The sequence below is a fragment of the Lipotes vexillifer genome, unplaced genomic scaffold, assembly GCF_000442215.2.
Source record: "Lipotes vexillifer unplaced genomic scaffold, Lipotes_vexillifer_v1.1 scaffold168, whole genome shotgun sequence".
Taxonomy (NCBI): domain Eukaryota; kingdom Metazoa; phylum Chordata; class Mammalia; order Artiodactyla; family Lipotidae; genus Lipotes; species Lipotes vexillifer.
Window position 1 is genome coordinate 3520642 of NW_006773947.1, and position 16124 is coordinate 3536765.

Below are 16124 nucleotides of genomic sequence, written 5' to 3' on the forward strand. Positions count from 1 at the left end.
GACCAAGGAAGAATTCTGCAAGTAATAATCCTAATCTGTGTTAACCTAACATTTCCAAATAACAAACAAGATACTATTTAAGACAAAATATGCTAGTACATGCTACTCTGAACTTAAATTGTGTTGATTTTTTCCTTCTTTTTTATTAAGAGCTTTATTGAGATGTAGCTCACATATCATACAATTCACTCATTTAAAGCATGTAATTCGGTGGTTTTAGTATATTCAGTTGTGTAAACCAACCACCACTACCTAATTTCATTTTCATTACCACAAAAAGATACCCCCTTAACGATTAGCAGTCACTCTGAATTCACCCCTCTCTCCCCAGCCCCTAACAACCAGTAATATACTTTCTGTTTCTATGGATTTTCTTATTATGGACATTCTGTATAAATAAAATCAGATAACATGTGACCTTTTGTGACTGGCTTCTTTCACTCAACATAATGTTTTCAAGATTTATCTATGTTGCAGCATATGTCAGAACTCCATCCCTTTTTATGGCCACATATAATATTCCATTGGATGGATATATCACATTTTATCCATTCATCAGCTGACAGACATTTGGATTATTTCCACATTTTGGCTGTTACGAATAATACTTCTACAAACATACATGTACAGATTTTTGTATGGGCACGTGGTTTAGTTCTCTTGGGTATGAACCTGGAAGTAGACGTGCTGGGTCATACGGTAACCCTATACATAGCATTTTGAGGAACTACTGAACTGTTTTCCAAAGCATCTAGACCACTTCCCGTACTTACCATCAATGTATGAAGGGTTGGTTCTAATTTCTCTATACCCTCAGCAACACTTGTAATTATCCTACCTTTTTATTCTAGCCATTCTAGCATGTGAAGTGGTATCTCATCATGGTTTTGAACTGCATTTCCCTAATAACTAATAATGTCCTGCATCTCTTCAAGGGTGATATAAAATGAATTGTGCCCCTCCAAATTTCATGTTAAAGCTCTCTAGCTCTTAATGTAACTGTATTTGGAGACTGGGCCTTTAGGGACATAAGTAAGGTTAAATGATGTCATAAAGGTAGGGTGCCATGTGAGAAGGCAATCCTCTACAAGCCAGGAAGAGGTCTCACCAGAAACCAACCCTGATGGCACCTTGTTCTTGGACTTCCAGACTCCAGAACTGAAAAAAATAAACTTCTGTTGTTTAAGCCACCCACTCTGTGGTATTTTGTTAAGGCAGCCCTAGCAGACTAATGCAATGAGTTTATTGGCCATCTCTGTATCTTCTGTGGAAAAATGTCTGTTCAAATCCTTTGCCCATTTTTCAATTAGGTTATTTATCTTTTATTGTTGAATTTTTTTTTTTTTTTTTTTTTTTTGCAGTACGCGGGCCTCTCCCATTGCGGAGCACAGGCTCCAGACGCGCAGGCTCAGCGGCCATGGCTCATGGTCCCAGCCGCTCCGCGGCATGTGGGATCCTCCCGGACCTGGGCACGAACCCATGTCCCCTGCATCGGCAGGCAGACTCTCAACCACTGCACCACGAGGGAAGCCCTATTGTTGAATTTTAAGAGTTCTTTATACTATATTCTAGATGTAAGTCCCTAATCAGACATATGATTTGCAAATATCTTCTCCCATTCCATGGGTTGTCTCTTCACTTTCTTGATAGCTTCCTTTGAAACACAAAAGTTTTAATTTTGATGAAGTCTATTCACTCTTTCTTTGGTTGCTTCTACTTTGGAGGTCACATCTAAGAAACCACTGTCTGATTCAAGGTCATGAAGATTTATGCCTATGCTTTAAGACTTCTATAGTTTTAGCTCTTGCATTTAGATCTGTGATCCTTTTTTTTTTCTTTTTTTTTTTTTTGTGGTATGCAGGCCTCTCACTGTTGTGGCCTCTCCCATTGCGGAGCACAGGCTCCAGATGTGCAGGCCCAGCGGCCATGGCTCACGGGCCCAGCCGCTCCGCGGCATGTGGGATCTTCCCGGACCGGGGCACGAACCCGTGTCCCCTGCATCAGCAGGTGGACTTTCAACCACTGCACCACCAGGGAAGCCCTGTGATCCATTTTGACTTAGTATTTGTACATAGTGTGTAGCAGGGGTCCAATTTCATTCTTTTGCATGTCAATATCCAATTGACTCAGCATCATTTGTTTTTTTTAATTGTAGCTTTATTTTTTAGATTGTTGTATACTTGACATATAACATTAAATTATTAAATTAGATGTACACCACAATGACTGAATATCTGTAAATACTGTCGGCACCGTTTGTTGAAAACACTGCTCTTTCCCCATTGAACTGTGCTGAACCCCTGTCAAAAATCAACTGACTTTAAATGCAAGGGTTTATTTCTGGACTCAGTTCTACTCCATCAATCTACATGCTTATATGTAAGTCAGTAATAGACTGTCTTGATTACTGTAGCTTTGTGGTAAATTTTCAAATTGGGAAGTGTGAGTCCTCCAACTTTGTTCTTCATTTTTTAAACTGTTTTGGCTATTCTGGGTCCCTTGAATTTCCATATGAATTTAAGGTTCAGTTTGCCAATTTCTGTATAAAAAAAAAAGGCAAGGATTTTGATAGGGATTGCACCGAATCTGTTGATTAGTTTGAGGAATACTGTCATATGTTAAATGTTGAATTATTTCCCCCAAAAGATATGCTGAAATGCTAATCCCCAACACCTCTGAATGTGAGCATATTTAGAAACAGGGTGTTTGCAGATGTAATCAAGTTAAAATGAGGTCATATCAGATTAGGATGGGCCCTAAATCCAATGACTGGTGTCCTTATAAGGTCACGTAAAATCATCTTTTGATCATTTTCTATGTAAAAGACTCTAGAATTTCCATGAGTTCAATTAACTTTCTTCTATGCCTCCTTAGGGTTCCTTCCTTATGGATGGCTAAGGTACAAATGTTGGCCTGACGAAACTAAAATAGCAAGCTGGAGGACTGTTGATGTGGCTCTCGGTATCAAATAATCTCCCTACAACTGTTTGAACTTGACTAATCAGAGACTGACTTGAATGAATTTGAACATAAACTATGTACCCCGAAGAAAAAAAAGACGGTCATGTGACAACAGAGGGGCACAGAGACTCACAGGGGACAAGACCATGTGAAGACAGAGGCAGAGAAATGAGTGATGCATCGACAAGCCAAGGAAAGCCAAGGACTGCCAACAACCACCAGAAGCCAGGAGAGAGGCACAGAAGAGATTCTCCCTCAGATCTCCAGAAGAAAACAGTCTTGCCAACATCTTCACTTTGGACTTCTAGCCTCCAGAATTTGAAAGAATAAATTTCTGTTGTAAAGCTGCTGTTTGTGGTAATTTGTTATGGCAACCCTAGGAAACTAATACACCATCTAAACAACATTAAATCTTCTGATCCATAAACATGAAACGTCTTTCCATTTAGGTCATCTTTAATGTCCTTCAACAATGTTATACAGTTTTTGGTATACAAATCTTGTACTTATTGGGCTAAATTTATTCTTAAGTATTTTATTCTTTGTGATGCTACTGAAAATGGAATTGTTCTTTTAATTTCATTTTCAGATTGTTCATTGCTAGTATACAGAAATACAACTGATTTTTCTATACTAATCTTGTATCCTGTGACTATGCTGAATTCATTTATTAGTTCTAATAGTTTTTTTTGTGGATTCTTTAGATTTTTCTATACACAAGATCATGTCACCTGTGAACAGAGAGGGTTTAACTTCTTCCTTTCTCTTATTTCTTTTTCTTGCCTAACTGCCCCGGCTAGACCCTCTAGGACAATATGGAATAAAAGTGAGGAGAGCATTCCTGTTCTGTTCCTGATCTTAAAGGAGAAAGCATTCAGTCTTTCCCACTGAGTACACTGTTAGCTGTGGGTTTTTCATCGATGTCCTTTATCAAGCTGAAGAAGTTCCCTTCTGTTCCTAGTTTACTTAGTATTTTTATCATGAAGGATGTTGGATTTTGGCCAATGCTTTTTGTGTATCTCTTGATATTATCATGTGTATCCTTAAGATTTAAACACAATTAGAGCTAATTCTATAATGTGGTTAGCAACTTAATGTTAATTTTTCTTATTTCATATATAATCCTTCCCCTAAAGAATCTCAGAGAGTTAGTTTCTTTTTGTACATGTCAGTAATAAAGCTTTGACAACTATTCAATTTAACTACCGAATTTTTTCTTTAAAATACTGTAAACATACTAGTAAACTGGATATATTTTGGCTCCTAGGGACAAATAAATAAAAGGCACAGGCCCAGTCTCCAAGAAACACGAAACCCAGACACCAAATAAATAACCATTTTAGTAGATAATAGGAGACCTAAACAGATAAATAGCGTATGCATGTACCAGGGAGGGGGGAAGGAGAGAGGAAGTAAGCATAAAAGTTCAATATTTATAGGAGGCAAAGGAGTTAATCCAGAGAAGGAGGGAGACAAGGAGGAAAGGGTATTCTGCATGGAAGGAGTGGTGTGTGCAAAGGTTACAGAAGTGAGGAAACACATGCAGTGCTGTGTGGCTGATACGCATTAGTGTGTGCACAGGTGTCTGTGGCAAGGGAGAGCTGTGTTACCATGAGATGACGCTGGAGATATGGGCCAGAGGAGTTTTACTGTTATCCCGTTCATTCAGGGTAGACTGATGCAGTCCAACAGAACACAGAACTTTTTAGCTATACTTGCCTAATACTGATACAATGTATTCTGCCCCCTAAAGGAAAAAAAAAGTGCACAGAACATTGAATCATAAATATATTCATATAAATACACACACACACACACACACACACTGTTCTTACTTGTTTCCCTCCACTTTACCAACATATTCTGGATTTTCATCTATTATTGAAGAGTTAGCTGTAAGAAGTCTTTATTATATCACATTATTTGCCTTCTTTAAGGCTCCTTCCTCTATATACTAACTTTATTTGCCATTAATGAAAATTAAAAAATATAACCAACCTATTGCCACTTGGATACTGTACTACAATGTCATGATCTTCATCAATGCCACAAACAGTTCCAGTTGTAGTTAAAGTCTCAAACATGCCATCAGTCCATCCTCCATGACCGTGCTGCAAAGACTGTACAATTTCTAGGTCAAGATCTATATTGACCAGGTCACCAATCTGCAATCCACCAGGATTCCTGTTGCCATTCTGCTCACCTATAATTGCAGAGGGAGTTGACAAAGGAAAAGGAAAATCACAGCAACAACAGGCAACTGCACTGCTTTAAATAAGAAAAAGCCCAGGATATTTGAGTTTTAGTTACTATCTAATCTTAAAATGTTTTGAGAATATACTGTGAGTATCAAATTCTAGAATTAGAGAGCTTTAAAAAAAGAAAGAAAAGAAAACAGACTCAAAACCAGAAATAATGTAATGATTTACAACAATGACTGAACAGCGGCAGAATCTACAGAAGACTAGGCAACCATCTATCAGAACACAAAGTTCTGGGCATTGACAATATGCACCTTTCTGCCTGGATGACTTGCTGAAGAGCCAACATAACTAACTAAAGTATATGAAACAGAACCCTGGAATTTTTTTTCCTCTGAAGTGCTTACCGTTATTAGTTACCAAATAGTTCTTGTGATTTTTGCCTAAAGAGCATTTTCAAATATTTCAAAGCCCATTTCTGAGATTATTTTCAAAACTACTTCTGGGATAAAGGATTCATGATCGTAAGATGCTATGCTGAGGGATCTGAAATGGGTCTGCTGATTCTACACTTTCCTTGTAAAGCCCAGATACAAAACAAAGTTTCTGAAAGCAAGAGAAAGAGATGATCTCCTCAAAACCGTAAGATTTTCTTCTACATTCTCCTTTTTAAAAAAAGTATGTATGCTGGAAGAGAACAGTGCTTTGGGGCAATAAGGCAAATCAAATGATTTGGAAAGAGGAACAGAGCGTTCACATGAGAAAGGAAAGCATTCAGAGACTAAAGGTTTAATCAGAAGAATGTGGTAAATGTTCATCTTGCCAACAATGAAGAATATATAAAATGAAACCAGTTTTGGTTTTCTTGTTCTTTTTTTATTTTAATGATACATGAAATTATATTTATCATATTATCTTAATCTTAGAGCTGTTCTTATATTTTCAAAGAAATTTTACAGAAATTCTAAGGAATTTCTGGGACCTAAATTGTTAGGTCCTATTCTCAGTAGTATAAGAGATATAACATTGATCATATAACACAAAATTTTTCAACAATATAAGTTTATGGTTAAAAGACAAAAGTTTCAAATATAGTATGCCATATAAATGGTATATCAATTATCAAGTCATGACAATTCTTTCAGAGTTTAAATAAATTAAAAAGAACAAATGCTTTAAAACAAAATAAAACCAAAGGAGTATGCCTTTAAAAAGCTTTAATGGTAACTAATTTTTTTAAAGCCCAATTTAAACACTTTTCTGATTCCATGAACTCTGACCCATTATTTAGAAATTTTCTCTAGCCTGCTAACTCACCTAGCACAGGACAATGATCTCTGTAGAAAGAACCTCCTTTGGCATCCTGGACACACTTCAGGTCAGACTAAGAAAAAGAAAAGAAAGCAGAAAAATCACCCTTGAAAACTTCAACTACAGCTTAAAACCTAAAATACGCAAAAATGTTCATTTAGAACATATCCTCAGCAGAAGTGAAGAGTAGCTCTCAGTTAATAGTCACACTAAACATTGCTTTCAAAAACACCCATCAAAAACTATAAACTTGACCTGCAGATAGGTCACACTTTAAGATTTCTTTTAAACTTCAACATTAAAATGTCTGGATCTTTACCATTATCATACTTTCAAAAACACATGCTGGAAAAAAAGAACTAAAACAAAAATCTCATATTTCAAAAGTACATAACATATTCCATTTTAAAGATATTTTTACCAAAAAAGAGCTCAACTCATTTGATCTTTCTAATCAATTTTATGAGATATACAAGGCAGGTATTGTATAAAGGAAATTAGCCAAAACTAAATAGTCAGAAAGTAGAAAAGGAAAGAACCAAATCCAGTCTTTTGATTCCTTGTCCAGTTAATTTCCTATTTATATCACTTTTAGTCCTTACTTTACCATAACTTCGTTAACTCAAGTTCCTTCCCACTTAGCTTTTATAAGAAAGTATTTAAGTATCTGAATGGGGAGGCAGCTGTGGTATAATGAAAAGTACAGGAAATGTGAACTTAGAAGAGCAACCTTGAGGGTGACTGAAAATTCAGAAATAGATTACCTAAAAGTGCCTAACAGTACCATATACATGTATAAAGTGATCAGTACATGCATACTATATTAAGGAAAGGAGCTCCTTTATACAGACACATACACACACAAACACACCCCAACCCAACTCTCTTTTACAGCCTCCTTTGCCACTATAGCTCACATTTAGTTCAATCCTAGCCAAAGAGACATGGGTCAAGCAGTTTTAATGTGATACTTTAACCCAGTGGTTCCACTTCTAGGAATCTATCTTAAGAAAATATACCCATAAATGTATAAAGACATATGCACAAGGACGCTTACTGAAACACTGTTTGCAACAATGAAAAAAAACAAAAAAAAAACCCAGATACCCATCAACAGAAATCTCATTATATAAACAATGGCATAACCATATAATGGAATACTACTCAGCCATCAAAAAAGAATGGGATCAATCTATATGTATCCTACTCACTAAGTACCTGAGCGCACACAGCATGTAAAGCTTCATTTGAAGCAAGTTAACAATCAGTTGGAATTCTACAAAAATCCCCAATTTAAAAACAGGGAGAGGCATGAAGATAATAATGAAAAACTAATGACCAATGCTATATACAATTGTAAAAATTGGCGAGTAAACTACCTGTTGAGATTCACAAGGCTCGCTTTTATGTATAAAAGGAACAGATTAAGGCAAAGGGACAGTGGGATATTTTTTCCCCTCCTAATGAGCATAAGAGTTGGAAAAAAAATGAAATTTTAGAATTTTTTGAATGAAAAATGTATTCAAGGTGGAAAGGATATAAAAGGCATTAATATTTTAGCATTAGTATAATATTTAATTACACTCTATAAATTAAATAGCTGAGGTCAACATTTGAACAATGATCCATGACATGCAGAAATATAGGACAATCCATTGAATAAACTACCATTATGCTCCTTAAGCACTTAAGTAATTCAAAGTGCTTCTAGGTCAGTCATTTTCAATCATCAACACTACACTTTAAAAATACAGAGGAGGGCTTCCCTCGTGGCGCAGTGGATGAGAGTCCGCCTGCCGATGCAGGGGACACGGGTTCGTGCCCTGGTCTGGGAAGATCCCACATGCCACGGAGTGGCTGGCCCGTGAGCCATGGCTGCTAAGCCTGTGTGTCCGGAGCCTGTGCTCCGCAACGGGAGAGGCCACAACAGTAAGAGGCTCACGTACCGCAAAAAATAATAATAATTAAAAAAATAAAAATACAGAGGAAAAAACTCCTTAAAAAATAATTTTAACACCTATTGTATTAAATTCTCACTTTACAGATGTTCCCTCCAATTGCATACTCATGATTCAGATGGCTGTATTCTGACAAAAGGAGATGACAAAAGAAAAAATGGAAGAATACAATAAGGGCTATTTTTACTTCCCTTCTTTCAACCGTCAATATTTTCAGCTTTTGTGGTTCTTACACTTACCATGCCCTCAAAGCCAACTCTGTAAAGGTTCTTAGCACCATTGTCCCAGAGAACGTAGGCCGCACTATGTGGGCTTGATGCACTCCAGTCTTGGATTTCTGTTACCTAAGGGAAATTTTTGAGGAAAAAAAAAATTTTGAAAGAGGAGAGGAGAGGTTGGTTCTTTTAATTATATTTAAATCTTTAAAAATATTTCAGCTACAATCCTGTGTAACAGGATCATGAAAAATACTTATTTACCAAATATATGTCACTTCTAACATATAACTGAATTATACAATTTTCCAGAATATTATAACCTAATTTCTAAAACCACTGTAGAAATTTTAAATACAGAAGCTTAGTGATTATTACAGTGATGAATTATCAGAAAATATATAATTCAATACAAAATTTAAAATCTTCACTCTTAAAGGATTCCCTCTAACAACAGTGTATTCTTTTAAACCTATTCTTTGATACAAAATTTAAAATCTTTGACCAAATACCCTGAAAAATTCAAGGTAAACCCGCTCTCTGGTCAGCTAAACGCTGATAGGCATGAGGCTCAAAGGCCAAGTTTAAAGAAGACTTGCGTGACTTGGCTCCTCCAGCAGCACCCCTCAGTTGTCCCAAAAAGCAGGCCATCTAAGCTGAAACATCATGACTGCAGTGGAGACCCAGACACAATCTCTAGGCCCCACATGCCAGCAGGCTGATTAGTAAGAGCGTTTAATACTTAAAAAAAAAAAAAAAATACTGGAGTTGCTATTGCTTAAGGGCTAATAATCAACTACACAAAACTGACGCACAACGAGCACTAAACTTGGGTATTCTCAAGTGAACCAGTCTACAGCTCAGAATGGGAAGTCGCACATGCGCAACTCATTACTCTTCTCCACCCTGACACTTATAATCAACCACGCTACATAGTTACTTAGAATGCCAGGCTGATGTTAAATGTAATTTTTAAGGCATGCCCTTAAAAACAGACTATTTCAAATAAGATACATAATACCATTTAATTTTCACCCTGTACTAAAGAAATAGTTTTGCAAGATACGTATTTTATGGTGCTTTTGTAGAGATAAAAAGTTCTTATGCTTAAAATTTAATCAAATATTTGAGCAATATTTCAAATTGTTAGTAAATGAGTCTATCTATTCTTTTTAATTTTTTTTTTTTTAAAGGCCGAACAGTGCAGCATGCAGGATCTTAGTTCCCCGACCAGGGATCAAACCCATACCCCCTGCACTGGGAGCGTAGAGTCTTAACCACTGGGCTGCCAAAGAGTCCCTATTCTTTTTAATTTTAAAATAAATTATACATTATAAAAATATATCATATGTAAATTTTAAAGAATAAAAAACAAAATGAACATCAGACTAAGAAAAAGAATATTACCAGTACTTTTCAATTCCCTTGCATGCCTCTCATCAATCCCACCCTCCTGCCTTCCAACAGAGGTAACTACCATCCTGAATGCAGAGTCCATCACTGCCATGCTTTGCTTTCTGATTTTCACAACAAACCACTGTATAACCTTCCAAAGCAAGAGTTTCTAACACTCTAAAGTGAAACATGCAATTTTTAGCAAAAAAAATCCCTTCTGATTCTAATATAGTCAGATTCTATTTCGTTCATTTTTAAAAATACAATGCTAGATTAAATAACTCTGTTTTTATGAGAGGGACAAAAAAGCATGTGACCAACTAAAAAACAAAGACTACAAACTTTAAATCAAATTCATCCTAAATTTCAAATTACTTGGGATATAAGCAAATTCATTACTCAAGCTCTGAATCACTATATGAAATTCCTTCATTTGTTAATATGATTTGGTTAATCAAGGAGGAAAGTGGAAGGCATAAGAAAATAACTATATTAATTTCATACTTTCAATTCTGATTAAGAAATATGTGTGGAATGGCTGCTAAAACCATTAGGTAAAAGGTTGCTGAGAAACTCTGTAAAGGATCAAACTGACAATACCTGCACTGATCAATCTTAACGTCACCAATAGTAGGATAATCAAACTTTATATGCCTCCTGATGTGATGCAATGAAAAGTACACACACAACTGATGAGGTACTCTTGACAAAAAAACCTGAACCTGAACCTGAATCTAATCATGTCTCTACACCTAACACCTAGTTTATAAGAATACAAGGGTCAGAGGAAGAAGTTCAAGAATATCATGAAGAATCAATCAGCCAAATCCAAAGAACCTTGATTTCTTCAACAAATAAATAGCATTTTTTTAAATGTTGATAATTTTTGAAGTTGGATGTTGAGTGCATGGGAATTTGTTATACTACTCTTCCTATTCTGGTGTATGTTTGAAATTCTCCATAATAAAGTTTTTTAAAAAGAAGAAAATATATCTAGCGTACCTGTATGAAATAATCAACATATATTTGAAAGCATTTGCAAAATGAAAACAGTCGTGAAATACTAACGTAGGTAGTTAAGAATACACTACACACTTCCATGATGACCTTACATCATGCTTGCCAAAGCCATGGTGCAAAGCAAAAAACCATGGTACATGACACATGGTAGGCCATAGATTGTATCAGTATTACAACAACAGCCTAGGTTGGTTTATACCCCTTAATATGGCTCATACTAGCCATATTGTTGAGAACATGTAGTAATGAGAATGGGGTGGGAATCTTGAACTCTCAAGGGAAAAAAAAGATAAAAAAAGAGGATTGGGACAGAGCAGCCAGTACTGAAGACTGGCCAGCACAGGAAGGCTTAAAAACTTTCTTCATTCACACACATGGTCAAAAAGAGTCAGACAAAAATTACATTTCATCTCAAACATGTGCTTAAATAATGTTACCCTGAAGACTTCCTATGATATTAAGTTCCCTCACTTAGAGTCACATGTGTAAGATGGTTTCATTTACTTTTCATTTTGTTCTTAAAATGTAACAAGTATTAAATCATAACAAACCAAAAATGTAATACTGATGACTCAAAGCTTCAAGAATGCCTACTTTTCATCCCCCTAAGAAGTGCCAATATAACAAAAATCCAGAAAGTTCCATTTATGTGGCTTCAGACTAGCTGCAGCTGCTTTTGAAAAGCTGATGAAAAATAATTTTTTCCAACCCTCTGACCATAAAATTACACGTGAGGAAGAATATAAAGTTAAAAACAATTTTAGAATGCAAGTATTAAAAAATTTACTTCTTGTGCACTCTTGCAAAAGACATTACTAGAACGTGTACACCACCAAAGGAAAGAGTAAGCTAAGTAAGATGATGTAATGGGATACAAAAAACATGGGATCCGGGTTTCCCTGGTGGCGCAGTGGTTAAGAATCCGCCTGCCAATGCAGGGGACATGGGTTTGAGCCCTGGTCCAGGAAGATCCCAGATACCGCGGAGCAACTAAGCCCATGCACCACAACTACTGAGCCTGTGCTCTAGAGCCCACGAGCCACAACTATTGAGCCCGTGTGCCACAACTACTAAGCCTGCGTGCCACAACTACTAAGCCCGCGTGCCACAACTACTGAAGCCCATGTGCCTAGAGCCCGAGCTCCACAACAAGAGAAGCCACCACAATGAGAAGCCTGTGCACCACAACGAAGAGTAGCCCCCGCTTGCCACAACTAGAGAAAGTGCGCATGCAGCAACGAAGACCCAATGCAGCCAAAAATAAATAAATTAAATAAATAAAAAAATTTTTAAATGCTTAAAAAAGAAAAGAAAACATGGGATCCAGCCAGGAAAGAGGCAAGGGCATCCATCAAAGGGAGCTGCCAGGATGACTGCTGGGTACCAGGCATCAAGGGCAATCTGTCTGAACTGTAGCCAAGTGATTCACAGGCCAGACATGCTGAAGGCTCTTATCACCCAGATGCCCACTGCCATTGCACCATTTTATCAACCTAAGGTCACACTGCCTGAGTGAGTCTGACCCAAATTCTCCACTGTACTTTGCTTGCTGGACTATGTAATGATGAGGTTCCCACTCTCCCCTCCACCCCCCATTCTCTGCCACCTAAATCAACTGAGGTCTCTCATCTTACCCCACAGAATATTCTGCTTTGACCCACTCCTAAAACTTTGAGGTGGACCACGGTAACCTTAGAAGCAAAAAATGCATAGTAACTCATGTCCTCTGACCATATTCCTGTCCAGTGTCCTGCACTTGGCCCATACTTCTGCCTTGCCTGATGTCCCGACCATGCTGATCCCTGTGTTTCCCAGGACTCACTAATGAGTTCTTTCAGGGCTTGCAATTGGGAAAGGGTAAACAGAAGGCTTTTAAAGGTATTCATAACATTCTATTTTTTAATCTGTAGAGTAGGAAAAAAAGTTTGCTTCTAAAACTTTTATTACTATTCTTTAAGCTTTAACATACAATTTATACGTCCTATGTGACACAGGATTGCTATGATTACAGAAATTGTTAACTGCACAAAGGGCCTTGCCAAGGAGGAGAACAGAGGCTGACCTCCAGCCTGAGCTCCTCTTACCAAGACCTTATGCACGGGGACAAGGCTGTTCCTGTGTCCACGCTCAAAGGGGTACCTTTTCTCTACCACTGGCTTGCCAAGCATGTCCCCACATCACTCCATCCATCCAGAGGTGGTGCCTTTCCCAAATTCACACTGGTCTATTTTTCTTTTTAGAAATGTGCTTCTCAAACTTTAATGTACACCTGAATGACTTAGAGCTCTTGTTAAAATGAAGATCCTGGGGCTTCCCTGGTGGCACAGTGGTTGACAGTCCACCTGCCGATGCAGGGGACACGGGTTCGTGCCCCTGTCCGGGAAGATCCCACATGTCGCGGAGCGTCTAGGCCCACGAGCCATAGCCGCTGGGCCTGCGCGTCCGGAGCCTGTGCTCCCCAATGAGAGAGGCCCATGTACCGCAAAAAAAAAAAAGAAAAAAAGAAAAAATGAAGATCCTAATTTAAAAAGTCTAGGAGGAAGGGGACCCATTACCTATTATACTTCTAACAAGCTTTCAGGTGACACCAATGCTGCTGGTCAACAGGCCACACTATAGTCACAGAATTTAGATTTATATTTCTGGTTGTCCATCTCCCCTAATTAGAATATAGGTTTCAGAAGAGTAGGAATTTTGCCTCTTTTGTTTATTCCCATAACCCTCATGCTTGGAACAGAATCCTTCACCTAAGTGTTCAATAAATATTTACTAAATTAAAAAAAAAAACAAACATTGCTTCCTTAATAAAAATCAAAGTACTTAAAACATATAGGCCAAAATAGTTCTGTCTGACTTCCGAACGTTAAAATTAGACCTTATTACTTGAAATTAAATCAATATAACAATACTCTGAATTTAGAAAACATCTATCTGACAAAATGTTTAAAAATCTCAAATTCAAAAGAATCTGTATAGCACCAAGTTGTACAAAAGAGGCTTTCGAGTTCCTAGGAAGAGTTCCTCAGATGACAGAGACTCTAAAATCATCATTCCTTAATGCTAAAAACAATATTTTAAAGAAGGTAACAGAACTGATACTGACTTCAAAATCTCAAACGTGAAATGCTGTTCATTTCAGTACATCTAGCAAAACACAGAGAATACACATTTAACATGTGACTGACTGAATCAACAAATGCATCATCAGCAAAAGCAACATGAAACCCAAATAAGTAAAACCAACAACCCATTCACCCTAATATCTCTGGCTACCCCAGCCCGTTAAAGAGGCTGTACAAAATTCCCTTCAGAATAACTGCTATAACTGACCCCTAGACAGCTCTACACGCCTCCTGAGAAGGGTAAGGAGTTAAGTGGACTGAATAACAAAGTAGCTGCCTATTACCCCTCAGAAACAGACCTTTGGGGGAATGGAATATAAAACAAGTACATTCAAATGAAGTTTTAATAACAAGAAAATCAAGAGCATGAGATACTGCTTAGGGAGGACTAGCCCAAACAGGATGTTCAGAAAGGCATTCTGGGCAACAAAACGGCCACACGAAGCCTGAAAGTGGAAAGGTAAAATCTACCCCACAACCTTCTCACAGAACGCCAATATGTACAACAGAGCAGGAACAATCTTTTTTCTTCCGGGGGAAAAAAAATGAAAACTTAAGAAACTGTTATTGGCATTAAAAAAATGGGCCAAGAAATTCAACTACAGTAGTTATAAAATCTACTGAATATACAATATTCTAGAATAACATGATGAATCAAAAACAATTTTTACCTTTCCCCTACGTCCATTTCCTCCATCCTGATCTTCCCACTGCCAGTCCACTCCTCGTACCACTCTGGCACCTGCAAAGATCCCTCTGGCTGTAATCTTCTTAGATTTTCTACGAGACTCTAACAGAACCCTAAAAAAAGTATTTATTTTCAAATTTATATAAAAATAGGTAACAGCAGTTTATTTTTTAAAATAAGATTATAAAAAAGGTTATTCTGAAAATATAAAAGATTTTTCTTTGTTCTGGTTAATACCATAACAGCACGGTACAGGAACACTTTCCATGTTACACAGGTTATGATGATGAAGACATTAGTAGTTGGAATAATAATAATAACGGCTAATATTTACTTAGCTTTTCCTATACATAAAAGCACTTATGTATAGTGCTTTTATACATAAGTGATGAAGATGAAGGTATTACTATTCATTTTACCAATGAGGAAACTAAGTCCCAAAGAGGTAAGTAATTTGCCCAAGGTCACAAAAGTTAAATTGGAATGGAATCAACACATGAATCCAGTCTAACCACTTCAGGGTATCACCACACTCTTCACTACTTTAGAGATGGCAAATTCAAAACCCTACAACTGTCAGGCAAGTACTACAAATGAGGGCCTAAGAAAGACAGCACCACAGCAATGACAAATGGTAAATGGCACTTGACCTCAGGCTGGGGAAAACAATAGGGAGTGGGAGGGACTTTGGTGAACTCCAGAGTATGATTTGTCTAAAGGGTACAGGTGTTCCTGTGCTTCAGCCAACTCCTGCCAGGAAAAAATGCAGAACCTGTGTTGACAGTCTTTGGAGCATGGGGGAACAGAATAGGGTTAGAATTCATAAACCTGATTTTTCTGTGAAATCACCCGGTTTTAAAAGGTCAGCAATTGTTCAAAAATTTAGATCACTGTGTAAGTCAAGTAAAATACATCTGTGGCCTGGATCCGACCTACACTAAACTGTCTCTAAAGCAGTGTATACCTACAAGAGACTACAGACCTTGAAAAAGATTCTATACTCAACTCTCTAGACAAGCATGGTTTTCCAAGGCCTTCTATCCCTTATTCTTCTACATCCTTCTCATTCCTAAAAATCAGAAAGATTCGGGGTTTTTTCTTCTGCTCTGCTTTTATCTCATTATTCTATTCATTTTCAGAATATCTTTACTACACCCTAACTTTAAAAATTGTAAGCAAAAGACAAAAATAAATAATCTGTTGAAAGTTACTCACTTAATAAATGGCAGGACCAGGATCTGAACCAGGACAGT

General features: G+C 37.2%; 1 protein-coding gene across 1 annotated transcript in view; it reads right to left on the bottom strand.

Annotated features, from left to right (window-relative positions):
* MIB1 (MIB E3 ubiquitin protein ligase 1) overlaps positions 1 to 16124 on the bottom strand; it is a 114710-nt gene that overhangs the window by 77355 nt on the left and 21231 nt on the right. Inside the window, exons 3-6 of the mRNA XM_007448608.1 lie at positions 14855 to 14984; positions 8671 to 8775; positions 6480 to 6546; positions 4960 to 5164 (exon numbers count right to left, since the gene is read on the bottom strand). Coding sequence (XP_007448670.1) covers positions 4960 to 5164; positions 6480 to 6546; positions 8671 to 8775; positions 14855 to 14984 — 507 coding nt within the window. The remainder of the gene's footprint in view (positions 1 to 4959; positions 5165 to 6479; positions 6547 to 8670; positions 8776 to 14854; positions 14985 to 16124) is intronic.